Source organism: Trichomycterus rosablanca, chromosome 4 (assembly GCF_030014385.1).
Source record: "Trichomycterus rosablanca isolate fTriRos1 chromosome 4, fTriRos1.hap1, whole genome shotgun sequence".
Lineage (NCBI taxonomy): Eukaryota > Metazoa > Chordata > Actinopteri > Siluriformes > Trichomycteridae > Trichomycterus > Trichomycterus rosablanca.
The window spans coordinates 29,017,258-29,035,060 of record NC_085991.1 but is presented as its reverse complement, the minus strand read 5'-3'; the positions used below and the strand labels follow the sequence as shown (position 1 = coordinate 29,035,060).

The 17,803-nt window shown below is 37.5% G+C and overlaps 1 protein-coding gene across 1 annotated transcript; it reads right to left on the bottom strand.

Moving 5' to 3' along the window:
* Window positions 1-304: 304 nt before the first annotated feature.
* sepsecs (Sep (O-phosphoserine) tRNA:Sec (selenocysteine) tRNA synthase) lies at window positions 305-16,371 on the bottom strand. Its single transcript, XM_062993163.1, has 11 exons — window positions 16,061-16,371; window positions 12,394-12,548; window positions 11,469-11,587; window positions 10,106-10,264; window positions 9,202-9,355; window positions 8,391-8,493; window positions 7,930-8,059; window positions 7,085-7,176; window positions 5,625-5,718; window positions 4,031-4,121; window positions 305-772 (listed from the first exon to the last, which is right to left on the bottom strand). Exons 1-11 carry the CDS (start codon window positions 16,172-16,174, stop codon window positions 529-531), a joined length of 1,455 nt encoding a protein of 484 aa, XP_062849233.1. The 5' UTR covers window positions 16,175-16,371; the 3' UTR covers window positions 305-528.
* Window positions 16,372-17,803: the final 1,432 nt, after the last annotated feature.

Below are 17,803 nucleotides of genomic sequence, written 5' to 3'. Positions count from 1 at the left end.
ATACTGTACTGTACTACTACTGTAATTTTTAACTTAACTTGAGTAAAAAAGCTCCAGTGGTTTGTACAGTCTCATGACCCTAACCCTACTGAACATGTTTGAACTAGCTGGATTGTTTGTTGCACACCAGGCTTTTGTGCAATATGACCTCACAAAAATTCTTGCGATTAGTGAGGTTAGACAGTGATGCTGGACAATAAAGCCTGGCTCACAATTGTTCTCCCAATTCATCACAAATGTATTGAAGAATGCCTTTATAAAAGCCAAATTTATAACACCAACAAGATTAACTACATTACCAGGATAAAAATAAATCATCTTTATTAATAGAACACTCATATTCCAGACATATTTCTGTGGCTTGCTGGTAAGACCTACTTCCTCAACTAAAGACTCAGTAAAGGATACTATTTATAGCTCCTCTCTAGATTCACTTCACAACGGAAATATTAATACGTTCTTTCATTCAATAAGCTTTTTTCAATAAGAAGTGCTCCACAGCCTAATCTTTTGTTTGTTTGTTTTTTGTTAGGGAACTGTTTGGTTATCTGGACTAGACTGTGTTGACACTGACAGATTTTTTTTGTTTGCTTCCTTTTTGAGATCCTTAAGGCACTTCTCCAGTCTTTTGATGAAAATCGCCACATCCTTTTTGGTGATGCCAATAGCAGAAGCAGCATTAAGGTATGGGCAAGGGTAGGCATCCGAATGTGACATGAAGCCACTGAATGTGTGACCGCTCACAGTTTGCTCTACCCCAAGTGGAACAACCCTAAAAAAAAGTGAAAATGGAAACTGATTAAGAAACATTAAAGTTTCAGAGATTATAGTATTAAATAAATGTAAAATTTTCTTAATAAAATGCTATTATAAAGATATAGATCACACTATGTAATATATGTTATTAAGCTGCTTTGTAGTAACTTAATATTCTGGTCATGTTGTGCATGTGATTTTGTGTGACTGTTTTGTTGTTCATCATTTCAGTGTCATTGATGCTGTATAAATAAACCATACTACTGTTTTGATATCTTAGCAAAATACACCCATCAGCCATAACATTAAAACCACCTTCTTGTTTCTACACTCACTGTCCATTTTATCAGCTCCACTTATCATATAGAAGCACTTTGTAGTTCTACAATTACTGACTGTAGTCAATCTGTTTCTCTGCATGCTTTGTTAGCCCCCTTTCATGCTGCTCTTCAATGGTCAGGACCCCCACAGGACCACCACAGAGCAGGTATTATTTAGATGATTTTTAGATGATGATTTTTGGATGATTCTCAGCACTGCAGTGACACTGACATGGTGGTGTGTTAGTGTGTGTTGTGCTGGTATGAGAGGATCAGACACAGCAGCACTGCTGGAGTTTTTAAAATACTGTGTCCACTCACTGTCCACTCTTATGGACACTCCTACCTAGTTGGTCCACCTTGTTTATGCAAAGTCAAAAAAGATTGCTTATCTATTGCTGCTGTTTGAGTTGGTCATCTTCTAGACCTTCATCAGTGGTCACAGGACGCTGCCCACGGGCCGCTGTTGGCTGGATATATTTTTGGTTGGTGGACTATTCTCAGTCCAGCAGTGACAGTGAGGTGCATACCAGCACAACACACACTAACACACCACCATCATGTCAGTGTCACCGCAGTGCTGATAATCATCCACCACCCAAATAATACCTGCTCTGTAGTGGTCCTGGGAGAGTCCTGACCATTAAAGAACAGCATGAAAGGGGGCTAACAAAGCATGCAGAGAAACAGACGGACTACAGTCAGTAATTGTAGAACTACAAAGTGCTTCTATATGGTAAGTGGAGCTGATAAAATGGACAGTGAGTGTAGAAACAAGGAGGTGGTTTTAATGTTATGGCTGATCGGTGTGTGTATTATCTGAATTGATGAGTACTGATTTTAGTAGAAATGTATGCCTTTATTTCAGCAAGCCATACTTGTTGTGAATATTTATCTCTTTGATTTTAATACACATTTTATGTAGCATTGGAAATTTTACTTTTTGTTGGAAATAAATAGTTATAAAAGTAATTTAATATGCAACTCTTGTCATTCAGTGACTCAATAATTATTTTAACTAATTGTAACTTGATGAGAGAACGATGTTAAAAGCACCAGTAATACGTTTACTGGCTTTAAATAACTGCTTTATAAGAGTTCATGTAATTGTATCCTCGTCCATATTTTAGTACACTTGTACTGCTGACTCTCAAAACTGAGAAATCAGCCCAGCACTTACAGAGCAGTGTTATTCATGCCATGACCTTTAATGTCAGCGTCTTATTAAATTACACAGAGACTTTAAGCAAGAACATTGATAGAGTAGATCAAGTTTCGAGACATGTCATTTTATTTGTTTATTTTTTTCCCATTTTATTCATTTATCCTTGCAGCAGGTCTGGTTCCACTGTACACAATCAGGAACACTATTTGTCAAAGGCTTAGAGGCTGCTTGAACAAAAAGGCCCTGCTGCTGCTTTTTCTTTGTGCTGGTCAGCAGCAAACGTCAGCCCAGTTTTAAAGTGCTGATTTTTAGGCAGGGGCTTTTTTCTTGTTAGATCAAGTGCCACTTATTTTCCAGAAGCTTTTAGTGTATAGAATTAGTATAACTTCTCTCAGTTTATGGTGACCGTCTGGGACTTCTATCTGACCTGAGCTAAAAAACTAGATTTGTTTATTGTGTTTTAAGCAAAAAATTTTGTTGACATCCCAAGACTGTCATGTCCCTTAAAAGGGTATGTAAACTTTTGACCTCAATGGCATGACCATACAAAACCTAGGTTCCTAGGTCTTACAGTACATTTCTTAAAAGGAAATAAAACCCACATAATTAAAGGTCCTTTGAGAAGAGCATTACAAAAACACTTTATACATGTATTATTAAATCCATTTGAAGTTTGCAAAGCAAAAAGGTCAGCTCAAAATGCCTCGAGTATGTACACTGAAAACCATTAGGACTTTCTATTTTCAAGATATCGACCAGAGCAACACTTTTTATGTGTGTGATAATACATCTTTAATTAGATTAGCAATTCTCCTGTAGTTTAATGCTGTTCTACATAGGAATACCTAAAGGCATATGCAGCTTACTGTGATTTATAACGGTGGAAAAAAACTCCACCACTGCTACTGCACTGCCCTTCATCAAAAACAGCATCATTTGATTGTACACATACTGCACTGTCACAGAAACAAATTATTTATATTACATATCATTGCATAAGTTACATAACAAAAAGGTACAGTAATTGAATTTATTTTTCCTCGGTGTACATGATGACTTTTGGAATATTTATGTATCTTTATTAAAGCCTCAGGGAAAAGCGTATGATTGAGACATCCATTAGCAGCTATAAAACTGAGAATCAATACTAAATCCCCTTATTAATACTTAATTAACCCTTCCATTAGTGCCAAATTCAACAGTTCATTCATTTTCCAAAGTGACCTGAATTCTGTGCTTCTAACTGTGGGTGCATGTTAGGGGAAAACATATTTAACAATTTATAAGGAAAGAAGAGTGCTGGTGCTGTCAGTGAGGTAAGTCCTGTACATCACAGTTTGGACTGTTTGTGAGGATAGTTTTACATGTTCTCCATGTGTATGTGTGGGTTTCCTGTGTACTAGTTTCATACCACCTTATAGAAACATGCATGGGTAAATGTGTACATGTTACAATGCAAAAGTGTTTAACACCCAGTGACTGTGACCAATTGAGCATTTGTATATATGAATAAAAGAATGCATTCAACATAACAAAACTCTTACCATTATATTATAAAACACAGATGAGTAAAATATAGCTCTTTAGATGTATTATTTTTTCACTGATTTTTATTCTAACCAGGGTCATGGTCTATACTCTGCTCTGAACCCTGTGTGCAAGCCAGGAATACACCCTAAACAGGGTAGCAGTTGCTTATTTCCACTGGCAAGGGGGAAAACTAGAGTACCCAGAAGACACCCATGTCAAGTATTTAAAAAAATTGATATGATGTGATATTTTGGCTCACCTAGCTCCAGACACCTGTCTGGTGAAGAGCATGGAGCCCAGCTGGGTAACAGCTTTATCACAGTTAGCCTGAAGACCATCTAGGGACATTGCTAAAAGGGACAAAAACACACACAAAATTACACAAAAAATATTTTAAGTGTAATTTTGTTGAATTAAATGTTGATAACTTAAATATGAAGCATAGATGAAAGTGATTGGTTACAGTATTCAAATAATATTTAATGATTATGCGCTAGGTTGTTTATTAGTTCATTTAATAGTTCACAGTATGCACAGTATGTAAGGACACACACACACAATATAAAACACATAAGGACACACACAATATCATAGAACACAATTTGCCTTTGTCTTCGTGGTACACACAGCGACTTTAGACTCGACTCGGACTCGTTTCAAATGACTCAGACTCAACTCATGACTCGCAAAAAAATGACTCTTAAACATCAAGAGTCCCTATTGTCAGCATGTGTTACCATTAGTTACGTGTGACAATTATATATATTATAAATTATTATTATATATATTCTGCTCTTTAATAACGCTCCGGCCATCCTAACCGGCAACGCACGCAATGGGTAAATGTTACAGCCAGCTTCCAGCGTAGTGATGAAGCGTCGCTCCCTACTCCCTACACAATTTGATGTTCACTTCATTTGAACATTTTCATTACCTTTGGATTGGAGTCTCACTTAAAATGGTGGAATACCCTACGTAGTGCACTTCACAGGAGCAACTGGGGTGAATGGAACACTCCTACAGAATTGGCGCTAATGGTTGAAAGTGATTTTAATTTTTAGTAAGAAATGCATGTTTGCGTCACACAGATGATGTGTCAATGAAACGCTTGATTGGCTTTCTAACAAGTTAGTATTTTACTTACAACCGGGAAAAGTTTGGAGGTTTTTAATTATAAGCACATTTACAAAATAACGGATTACATTCCTAATGGGACAACACACAGTTATAAATTTAATAGCATCTGGAAGAACATAAGCTAAGGTAAGCAGTGGTTATGATTTTTTTTGCTGTGTTTTGGATTTAGGCCGCTGTGCCGTGATTTATCCCGCGCTTTTGTTTTGCAATGAAAATAAAACGTATCAGTTTAAGCTTTTTAACTGGTACCTTTTTACGGAAATTACATTAATTTGCACAATGACTAGGAAAGTAAAGGCACTAACACGGCAAAATACCGTTGCTAATCTTCTATTGTGGTTTTTTCTTTGTTATCTGTTTATTTCTATGCTACATTTCCAATATATGTTTTGTGTATATTATATTGTGACTTGTGACTTGACTCGGACTCTAGCCTAAAGACTTGTGACTTGACTGACTCGTATTTTGTGACTTGTAAACATCTCTGGTAAGCATATAATCTGCATTCTCTGGATGTGTGTTGATTGTGTTTACAGTGACTGGTCCTTCATTGTGTACTGTGCAATTCTTATTCACATTTATCTGGATTGTACTGTGATGTGTCCTGTTATAAGCAATTTATTCACATCTGCCAGCCAGTAAGTAAGTAAATATTATTTTCATGGTCATGATATAAAAAAGAATAAATGTTTTTTATAGATCAGTGTATGTCTTACCAAGTGATATAGGATTATGTGGTGTGTGCAGCAGTCTCTCTCCATGCCTTTCAGCCAGTGCCTTTAGTTCTTGAGCCAGGTGGGTGTACAGCTCCTTCAGGCAATGATACAATACCAGTTATAAATAGCAGCACAATGATCACCTTTTTTTTCACTGCACACTCTGTTTACTGCTCATGTTGCTATTTTCCATCTGCTGGCCTCCACCCTCCATCTGCTTCTCCATTCCTGATGCTCGTTCTCCCTCTTTTTTTCATGCTCGCTACATGACTTGCTTGGCATCTCATTACCCCTGTTCATGTTCTAGTAGCATCATTGTACCATAAATAGCACTGCGGGCAGTAATACAATTCAACACTGGGATCAATATGTCTATAACATGTGATAAATTGAGATTTTGTGATGCCTTATGCAGCAGCACTGGATAATAATCTATGTCCCAATTGAGCATAGTGAAAAATAAAAGGAACAAAAATATCTGCAGTCTCATATTTCTAAACACAAAAACAAACAATAAGTAATACCCATATTCCATAGACAATGACTTCCACAGTAATAAACTCCTAACATACTATCAAATGACGTTTTAATGTCATGTTTTACACACTTTGGTTACATGCATGACAGGACAGGTAGTTACTGGTAACACAAGATTCATCAGTTCAAGTTTAATGTTAAACACAGTCATGGACAATTGTGTATCTTCAGTTCATCTCACTTGCCTTGTCTTTGAACTGTAGGAGGAAACTGAAGCTTCTGGAGGAAACCCACGCAGACACAGGGAGAACATGCACTCCACACAGAATGGAGCTAGACCGTCTCACCTGGGAATTGAACCCAGGACCCTCTTGCTATGAGGTGACAGTGCTAACCAACAGGCCACCATGCCGCATTAACGTACTAAAGGCTTATGGTTTGTAACAATACTGTAAATGTTAACTTTAACTAGTGACCGAAAACACTGGAAGCAATTTAGGATTAAGGTGCTTACTTGATATTTGGCAGTGGTGGGACTTGAACCAGTAACCTTCTAATTAGTAGTCTAGTACCTTAACTGCTACATTATCACTGATTGTTTCATGACGTTTCATGAATATTGAACCAATAGAAAATCATTATCCATAGAATCTATGACCTAGTTTACTGTTACTTCACTACCCAAACCTCAACCTATTAACCTCAACCTCACACGCATGGTAAGATCCCACCTGATTTAATGAATCGTGTATTAAAAAGAAACATGATTATGTAAGCTCATGTTGAAATATCTAAGGAAACTGCTTTAAAATAGATGCGTGTAGAACTGCTGCATCATAAGCAGTGCACTGACGTACACAACAGCCAAAGCCTTTTTAAATCGACAATCGATATCTCCTAACTGTGTTTTTGTTAATGTAAGCAGGAACTGCAGGGAATACAAACTTTTATTAGATGTGCCATATATTACTTCAGCAGCTCACCTTTCTTTCAGACAGGAGTTTCTTGTAGCCACTGGCCCCTAGGCTGAGCAAAGTGATAAGAACATCCAGAGAAGGAGAAGCTGATGCACGACCTGTTTGAGAACACAAATACAATCATAACTCAGGATTGTTTCAAATGAGATGAGAAGAAAATGTAATAAAACATAGGATTGCAGTAAAATTGTTTGTTTGTTTGGTTTTTATAACGCCTTGTATACTCTGGTGAGTTATTTTCAAGGCACGGCCGTTTTTTCGTATGAAAACATTGTATTAGTTCAGTGACTTGTAGTAAACTAAACTGGTGAGATTACTTAACCATACAGTGTAAATACAGATCAGAGACAAGTCTTTGTAACTAATTACCCTAAACTCCAAAAAACAGCAAAATCAGAAAACAAATGTTTGACAAAATACAACACCTATATAGAAACAGCATTTGAATTAAATATATCAAAAACAATGGCATTTTTTTTTTTTTTTATCTAAATGATACAAAAATACCAGTTTTTATGCAGACATAAACCTTATTTGTTTGTTTTGGTGCCAAAAAATACTGCGTAAATTATGCTTTTATTGTGCAGCATTTTTATTTTTTTATTTCTGACTTTTTTTTTGTAAATGACAGATGCCTTCTTGATGCAACCAACCCCCTTTATTTTTCATCTAGAGGACGTACATTGAGAGCACACAGGAACAATTGCACCTCCTAATGGCTAGGCTGTTCAGCTGTTCATATTAATGTCCATGGTTGTGAAAAGGAATGTCCACCTAGCTCATGTGCAGTTGTCCATATATGCTCACAAACAAATGAATTTAAAAGTGGGAATGAGAATGTGCACACTTACCAGGATACATTTTACTGATATCTTTAATAAAGTCCTCGTCAAAGCCAGCAATAATGGCACCTCCAACAGGAACCATGAAATTTTTGTCCAAGCTTTGAACAAAAGCATCAATCCTCCCCACTCGTGCACCCTAAGAGAAAAACTCTTATTAGCTCACGTTTAAACGTAACTTTTTTACAAACCCTATGTCCATAAAAGTTAGAACATTTTCATCAATGTTCTTTGTAAATATAAACAAATTTGATGCCTGCAACACATAAAAAAAAAAAAAGTTGGGTTAGTGGCAAAATAAGAGTAAAAGAGGCTCATTAATAGGCAGGTAATGGAGTGTGTTACAGGCATCAAATTCAAAATGTGTTTATATTTACAAAATAAAATTAATTTAAACAGTGAAAACACTGGATTGTTCTCTTTGTACATTTGTCAGTTAAAACAAATGAAATTAAAAAACTGAGCATTACCTGCTGTATGAGGTGCATACACTTAGATGACTGTACTCCATATGCATTGTTGACTATATGAGGGATTTTATGTTTGGCACATATAACAGCAAGCTCTTCCAACCTGGTAAACAAGAGGCATAAGAAGGAGTTTCTAGAAGGAACAGCCTGAACTTGCACATTTAGATTTATAACTCGCAAAAAAAGTTGTACCACTATTTAAATTAAAAACACAGCTGTTGTGCAGTATAATTGGTTGTTTACATTTATGGCACTTAGCAGATGCTTTAATTCATTCATTTCATAAAAAGTGGACAATACTGACAAAATGTGGTTCAATGAGAGGTTTGGCAAATTCTTCCTTTTTTTCAACCTCTAAAATGAATTGGCTGCAATAAATTGGCTCCCAGTCCAGGATGTGTTTCTGCCTGTGCCTGTTGCTGCTGAGTGGAAACCCTGACCAGGTTATTGATAACGATTTTCAAAATAAAGGACTCATTCTTTATATGATTCTTACTTGTGTCATCCCAATGTACTCATAACAATACTGGAGTTGCTATATGAAAGATTTGTGTAAAGACTGTGGATGTGCTATGGAAACTTTACCAAACAGTGTAAGGATGGGAGAAATCAAAACAATGCACTACATTTAAAATGAACTCTAAAGCCCTATTAGCACTGACTCCCTTATGATAACAGACACTGATGAATTTATCAAAAACACTCTGGTTCAGAAACTCTTTCTATAAAACTAATTTCTACACAATCTCTGGGACTGTATGTGTGTGTGTGTTAACTGTAAAAAATAGGGTTAACTGGCTATTTGACCTGCCTGTCAGGGACTCGAGGAGCAAAACAGGAAGTGGTGGAATGAACACAGAGGATGTTCTCAGCTCCAAGTTCCACAATTTTCTTCTCCAGGGTATCCAGGTCTGTCCTTAACTCATCCCCTTCCAGAACATTCTCAATCACCACTGGCTCAAACCCTAAGCAAATGACAGACAGCATTTAAATGTAACAAACTGTTTAGAATTGTTTATGTGTTTTATTTTTTATGCCACTTTTGCGCTGTTTAGATAACTTAATAAATTTATGAATCTGATTAATATGTATACATTAATTTTTTGGCCAATCACTGCCATTCAACATACGGCAACCAGTCTCGTGACTATACAGACCCAGTCCATTAAAGAATATCCCACACTCACTCACTCAGATAGACAGTAGCTTATCCACCTTTTGAAACCAACAGCCTGAAAGCAACCTATGCAGTCCTGGCACCTATCAGATCACATCACTGTCTAATTCAGTACTATGCTATCCTATTCCATCACTATCAGATACAGTACTATGCTATCCTAATAATAGTAATTATGTTTGGTGTTGCCCACCAAAGACTGACAAGGTAACATTTGCTATCATAAGAAATTTTGGGTTTGAGGGTTCCAAGTGTCGTTATCTAAAGATTAAGCAAGTTCAAGACCGGTCGATGACAAAGCCATTGAAAGCCAGAAGTTTGAAAGGGCATAACTGGCTTTTCTCTTGGGATAGAAAGGAATAGAATAAAAAAACAATGCTTCTTTTAGGTACAATTAAATCCACAAGACAAGAAATTAGAAGCCATACAAATGACATGATGTAGTTCCTGTACATTCTGTTAATCTAAAGCAACAAGCAAAATTTGCATTTTAAACACAACATAAGCTCAACTTAATCTAAAGCTGTTAGCATCGTACCAGCAGTGACCATGGATTTGAAGCAGGACTTCTGATCAATGCGAGGCCAAAGAATGTAGCGTGCTGATGGCCTCCTATGTCTCAGGGTCAGAAAACACAACGTCAAGCTCATTCCAGTCGCCATAGGCACCACAAAGCATGAAGACAAACTTCTAACACCTGTGAAGAGAAAATAAATACCATGCATCTTAGTGCTTTACAGAGAACAGGACTGTCAGATAGCAGCAGTCCTACTAGAATTTCCTTTTCTAGTAATTAGCTGAACTAAAGTCTGACACATTTGAACTGTCAAAGGCTTTTAAACACCCCCATATAACCCCCAGAGTTTTCTTCTTATGGTGTTGCAGCATAAAGTCTACCAGACCTTCTTCTTTATAATGTTCTGCCTCTCTCCTTTTGCCAACTGCCTTTCTCTGACTATTAAAATAATAATATGCAACATTATATCCTGCATCGCACTGCAGTGCTGACCTAGAGGGTGTAGAAACAGTCTGTTCCAACACCGCTTTTATAAAGGTGTTTTTATATTTTCAGGTTGTTTACTGGACTTAAACAGTTTAAATATCAATAAAAAGGACAAATGGGAATATTCTAAAACTATGGTAGTGTAGGTAAGTCAAAGATTTACATACAGTTTTAACAAGGGTCCTGGCAGTCATAGGATTTAGAAGCTGCTAAAATATAGATGACACTGTCCACAGTCAAGCAAGCATTACAATGCCACGTGCTAAGAGGTCAGCATGCAAGAAAGAAGCAAAAGTCAGCAAAAGTTAATTTCACATCTTGACTAAAGTGGGTTGCTAATTACACAGACAAAAAATAGCAGGGGCAAAAAAAATCTTGCACAATAGCCTTGAAGCCAATAGTGATACATAGCTTGTTTGACTGTGGACAGTGTCACAACTTTTAGTTCATGTCAAACCTGTTGTTTGGTGGTTCTTAAATTACATCTGGACAAATTTCCCTTTATGCATCCGATGCATCCCTTTATTTCCCCCTCCAACTTTGACCACTGTTCCATTTATGTCTGGGATTTAAGTCTGGAGACTGTGCTGGCCACTCCATGATATTAAGCCAACCATCTTTTTCTTGTATTCTAAGGTAGTTCTGACACAGACTGGAGGTGGGTTTCAGGTCACTGTCCTGCTGTAAGAAGAACTCCTGACCGACTAGTCATATGTCAAATGTTTTACAATGATAGAACTTTTTGGAGGAAGTGTGTGTGAAAGAACCGTTGCAATAATGCCAATACAGCAATAAAATACATCTGTCTTACAGGTGTTAGTAAACATTTGACTTCAGCTGTAGAAAGTGAACATCTTAAGTCTAAAATACTCAATCCAAGTCATTAAGTGAAATGCACCTGTAAATCGAAGAACATCCAGCACCACTGAATTGGTGATCTTGTTGAGTAGGCTGGAGCCAGCTGCTTTTGGCTGAACAGCAGCAATATCACCAGATCGGCCAATGCCATGGATTAATCTAAAGAGGAAAGAGACATAAATGATGGATTCTTATAAATCTGAGCAAGATTTGACTTAGAACATGAATGTACCTTGAATAGCAGGACATTAGTTTGCAATAACAAAGTACCATAACATTACTTTCCTTTTTTAGTGTTCCCTTTCAAACTATGACCCAAACACATATCTAATTAGCATCAAAATGTGTTGTGGGTGTGTAAACATGACTGACAAGACAGGACTGAAAATGCAAAAATAAAACAATGGCACAGGGAATAAATGACAGCAAAGTTCAGAAATGAATGTTTTTACTGTTGGGACACTTTCTAAGAATTCAATAAAAACTAAAAACTAAACAACAGCAGTTAAACTGCTTGAATTTTTGAACCTTTGAATTGTTAAATATTTTCTTTGTCATTTTGTCTGTTAAATAAGTGAATCATAACACATATTTCAGTTTTTTTAAATGGCTCAATTTACATGGAATTGGGTTTGTATGAAAATACTTCATAGCCCAGATAAGAAAGATAGAAAGATATCCTTTATTTGTCATATATACATATACAGTCGTACAGTACAATGAAATTCTTTCTTCGCATATCCCAGCTGGTGTTGAAAGCTGGGGTCAGAGCGCAGGGTCAGCCAACTTACGGCGCCCCTGGAGCAGACAGGGTTAAGGGCCTTGCTCAAGGACCCAACAGTGGCTACATAGCAGAGCCTGGATTTGAACCGCCAATCTTCAGGTTGATAGCCCAAAGCCCTACCCACTAGGCTACCACAGGCCCTAATAATAAGTCAGCAGCTCAGTGGTTGAGAAACAGTTACCTGTAGTGTCTTCGAGCCACTAGGTCAGAGGCTACTCGACCCTCTCTCTCTCCAACTCCACAGTTTCCCAAGAAATTATTACTGTCCATGACAGCAAGCTCATTTAGAAAGAGTTCGATGGTGCTTGAACTCCATCCCTCCTCTGGACATTTTCCCTTAGAAGAGAAAAATGACAATACATTTACATACACAGTACGTCCAATGCGTAAAAGTGTCATACATAAAATAATGCAAGTGGTGTGGTGAGTCTGTATTTATATTTCCTAAATAAAAATATTATACCCATTTTTTTACAGTTTGCAATTTTTACCTTATAAATGTAAAGTCTAACAATTGAATGTTATTTACAATACATTAGGTTGGCTCTACAATTAGCATTTGGCAAGTAAAACACAAGTGTGTGTGTACACTGTAGTTTTGTTTGTATTTATTCCGTGAAAAGCTATCCAAAACTACATCGACCAAGGGTACATTTAGTTAACCTAAATTACATAATTTTGCATAATTTAAAAGTTCAGATTTCCAAATTGCTTTAAGCATGTTTTATAAAGCTACTATGACACAGTGTTGGTGGAAAGAGTTGGGAAACCATAGACTGAAACTGGTCCTTTAAAGTTTCCTAATATTTGTTGGTGATTATTCATACATGTAAAACAAAAATCAGAGTCATTATGGAACCCATTATGGAAACAGCATGTTTAGGGTGCACCAAAATTTCACTGTTCATAGAACTACTGCAAATAAGGGTCAAATAGTTATAGAACACAACAACCCTTATTAACCTAAAGTTTTGTGCACTCAAATCTGATAGTAAAACTGGGCTGGCACAAATTTTACTGATTGTTGGGTTTCTTAAAATTTCCCTGATCTTTTGATTGTCTCTATGATCAAACTTTGGTTGCGGTGTGTGTACTGTGCATATACAGTAGTGTTCAAAAAAATAGCAGTGACTTTAAAAAAGTGAATAAAGCACAAAATCATTATAATAACTTTTATTTTCATAAATGCAAATGCACTGAAAATACTACACTTTCAATTCTAAATCAAAACATTAACTAAATGTAGCCAGTTAGTGTTAATCCTTTACAGAAAGTTAAGAAAAATGAATATTAGGCTGTTAAAAAAAAATAGAAGTGCCAGCATTTTTCTTTAAAAACTCAAAAAAATTATCTATAACATGAAAAAATGTTTGAGGTTTCACTTTACTTTAAATTACTGAACTAATATTCAGTGGCATAACAATTGTTTCTGAGATCTGTGTTGCATGGAGTCGACCAACTTCTGGCACCTCTGATCAGGTATTCCAGTCCAGGATGATTACACGACATTCCACAGTCTTCTGTATTTTTGGGTTTTGCCTCAAAAAAACACGTTTCAGATTTCAGCCCACAAGTTCTCTATGGGATTGAAGTCAGGGGATTGGGCTGGTCACTCTATTACCTCAATCTCGTTTGTCTGTAACCAAGATGTTTTGGGTCATTGTCATGTTGAAACACCCATTTTAAGGACATTTCTTCTTCGACATAGGGCAACATGATCTCCTCAAGTATTCTGATATATTTAAACTGATCCATGATCCCTCGTATGTGATAAATAGGCGTAACACCATGGTATGAGAAACATCCCCATATCATCATTTTGTACCACCATGCTTTACTGTCTTCACAGTGTACTGTGGCTTGAATTCAGTGCTCGAGGGTCGTCTGACATACGGTCTACGGCCACTAGACCCAAAAAGAACAATTTTGCTTTCACCAGTCCACAAAATGTTGAGCCATTTCTCTTTGGACCAGTCAATGTGTTCCTTGGCAAATTTGAACCCATTCAGGAAACGTCTTTATCTTAACAACGGGATTTTGCAGGAGTTCTTGCTGGTAAATTGGCTTCACTTAATCATCTTCTGTACTTACTGGGAACTTCAGATGTTCCTTGATCTTTCTGGTGGTGATCATTGGCTGAGCCTTTGCCATTCTTGCTATTCTCTGATCCATTCGAACAGTAGTTCCACGCTTCCTTCTTTCAGGTTTTGGTTGTCACTTTAGGGCATTTTAGCTGAGCAGCCAATAATTTGCTGCACTTCTCTGTATGTTTTTTCCCTCTACAATCAACTTTTTAATCAAAGTACGCTGTTCATCAGAACAATGTCTGGAACAACCAATTTTACACAGTATTTCAGAAGGAAATGAGCTATGACCAACCTGTGCAACATTTGCCCCCCTCCTACCTTAAATAAGGGCCAAATTTGACACACGTTCTTCTGCAGAATGAATGACTTCACCAATTGAACTCCTCACTGCTATTATTTTGAACAAGCCCCTTTCAATCAATGCTTCAATTACTCAGAATGAGTGGGATGCATGTCCTAATTGTTGGGTTTGTTTTGTTTTCATTACTCTACTACACTTTCAAGTGAATTTTTTGCTATGTAGAAATATCACTTCTACTAAAAACAGTGATTTATCAAGTTAATGGTGTTGGACTGCTATTTTTTTGAACACTACTGTATGCATATTAGTTTAACATTAGAAATGATTCATTTTCTGTTATATGAAACAATAATGCCCTAGACAGACTATAATCACAATGAACTGTTTACAAATAAAAACATAGCAGACTCTTTTGCTAAATGTCTTACATCTTATATAATTACAAAATACAGGCAGATTGTTGGGTAATAGTCCTAACGTTTTGGCTCAATAGTGTATAAATACAGCTCTGGGGGGAAAAAACTTAAGACACACTGCAAAATTAACAGTTTCTCTGGATTTATAGGTGTGTGTAAACCTATAAACTACTAAAAACAGTTCTCACAAATTCCAAACACAAATAGGGGTCGCAGGAGGGTGCTGGAGCCTATCCCAGCTTTTCAATGGGCACAAGGCACACAGTAACACCCTGGACGGGGTGCCAGTCCCATCACAGGGCAGACAGACATACACACACACACACCCTGACTGCATGTTTGTGGACTGTGGGAGAAACCGGCGCCCCGGAGGAAAACCACGCAGACACGGGGAGAACATGCAAACTCCACACAGAAAGGACCCGGACCCAGGACCTTCTTGCTGTGAGGCGACAGTGCTACCCGCCAAACCACAAGCCACCCCATACTCACTTTCAAAAACTCAAAATTGCTTTAACTCAGGAGATGTTTCCTTTGGGATCAGTAAAGTATCTACCTAAGTATCTATCTATCTCTTTAGAAATCAATATTAGTTGGAATAACCTAAATGTTTTGTCACAGCTTTTATGCATCTTGGTGTGCTATTTACCAGTCTTTCACATTGCTACTGGGTAACTTGATGCCACTCCTGACACAAAAGATCAAGTAGCTTGGCTTTGTTTGATGGCTTGTGACCATCCATGATACGTTCATACCAGATCAACATTTGATCATGGTATCTCCACAATAGTGTAACTGCAGTGCTGAGAAACGTCCACCACCAAAATTACATCTGGTCAGTAGGGGTCCTACCTTTTAATTAATAAATGACCTACAGTGGTGACACAGTACAGTACAGAGCATTAAATGAGCTTCAATTAGTAATTGTATACCCACAAATTTAATATCTGTGGTAGGTGTAGTTTGTAAAATTATCATGAATGGTGTTCCCAGATAGGTGTGCCTGATAAAGTGCACGGTCACGGTGTGTGTTAGGTTCTTCACCTGTTCTAGTAGGGTTCTGATGAGCTGTTCATGAGTGTGGCGAGCCTGTGTAGCCTGGCGCACGTATGATGAAGATACCAGCTTATGACTCAGTGTGAAGTTCTCCTCGTTCATTCTTGTGACTGCACTTCTGCTGAAGCTCCTGTCTCACCATGTATTAAAAATACAATGAATTATTTTCCAATTTTTTGTAACTCAAACAACTACCACCATATAATTTGACCGTCAAGTTTGACCGTGTTTTTTGGTTTTGGTCACTGAACTTACGAAACGCTAGTTAAACATCTATCAAAATTACTAGTCAGCTTGGCTATGCTCTAAACAGTTAGTTCTTATAGTGCACTACATCGAGGACAGAAGCCACTGGTTCAGAACAAGTGTAGTGCACCTATATAGGGAGTGTTAGGTCAATCGGGATTTAGCCCAACACCACAGTTAGCACATGTATTTCCTGTTTATACGCTCAAATACCTCCCACCAATAAATCGCCGTTTTTTCTTTCAAAATTAAAGTCTTTTTTTTAGTCTCTTGTCTCTGAAACGCCGACTGAAAGTTGTAAGATCAGCTTGGTAGTATTTAGGTGGCCGAGCGAAGCAGGTAGAGTAAAAACCGAACAGCATAAAGGTCCTACGACTTGGGGGGTTGGCCTGGTTTCCTTTTGACAGTGTAATTTCTGAAACATGCCAGGCTGCTCTAGATTAACCCCTAAATGTGAGTAAATGGACAGGTTGATTTTTTAATGTAAAAATTATGTTTGTATTTTCACCAACACAATTTGTATACTTAAATACCATACTACACTGCCTGGCCAAAAAAAAGGTCACCACCTGGATTTAACTAAGCAAATAGGTAAGAGCCTCCCATTGGATAATTACTGCATGGGTGATTATGTTTCAGCTGGCAACAAGTTATTTAACCCTAACTGATGCAGTGAGTAGCTTCTCATTTGTTAAACAACCATGTTGAAAGACACATCCTGTGGTCGTGGAAAAGATGTTACTCTGTTTCAGAAGGGTCCAATTATTGGCATGCATCAAGCAGAGAAAACATCTAAGGAGAAGCTGAAACTACTAAAATCAGGTTAAGAACTGTCCAACGCATTATTAAAAAGTGGAAGGACAGTGGGGAAACATCATCTTCGAGGAAGGAATGTGGTCGGAAAAAAATCTTAAATGATCGTGATCGGTGATCACTTAAATGTTTGGTGAAATCAAATCAGAGAAAAACTACAGTAGAACTCAGGGATGTTTAATAGTGAAAGTAAGAGCATTTCCACATGCACAATGTGAAGGGAACTCAAGGGATTGGGACTAAACAGCTGTGTAGCCTTAAGAAAACCACTTGTCAGTAAGGCTAACCGGCAAAAACTGCTTCAATTTGCTAGGGAGCATAAAGATAAAGAGCAATGGAAGAAGGTCATGTGGTCTGATGAGTCCAGATTTACCCTGTTCCAGAGTGATGGGCGCATAAGGGTAGGAAGAGAGGCAGCTGAAGTGATGCACCCATCATGCCTAATGCTTACCGTACAAGCCTGTGTGGGCAGTGCTATGACTACTGACTACCTGAATATACTGAACCACCAGGTTATTCCATCAATGGATCTTTTCTTCCCTGATGGCACGGGCATATTCCAAGATGACAATGCCAGGATTCATCAGGCTCAAATAGTGAAAGAGTGGTTCAGGGAGCATGAGACATCATTTTCACACATGGATTGGCCACCACAGAGTCCAGACCTGAATG

What these genes read in the sequence shown, in the direction of transcription:
- sepsecs (XM_062993163.1), bottom strand. Translation starts at nt 16,174, where the DNA reads ATGAACGAGGAGAACTTCACACTGAGTCATAAGCTGGTATCTTCATCA. An exon ending in GTGGCTCGAAGACACTACAG is followed by an intron (nt 11,588 to 12,393) that starts GTAACTGTTTCT and finishes TTTCCTCTTTAG; the next exon opens with ATTAATCCATGGCATTGGCC. An exon ending in AGACAGGTGTCTGGAGCTAG is followed by an intron (nt 773 to 4,030) that starts GTGAGCCAAAAT and finishes ACTTTTTTTTAG; the next exon opens with GGTTGTTCCACTTGGGGTAG.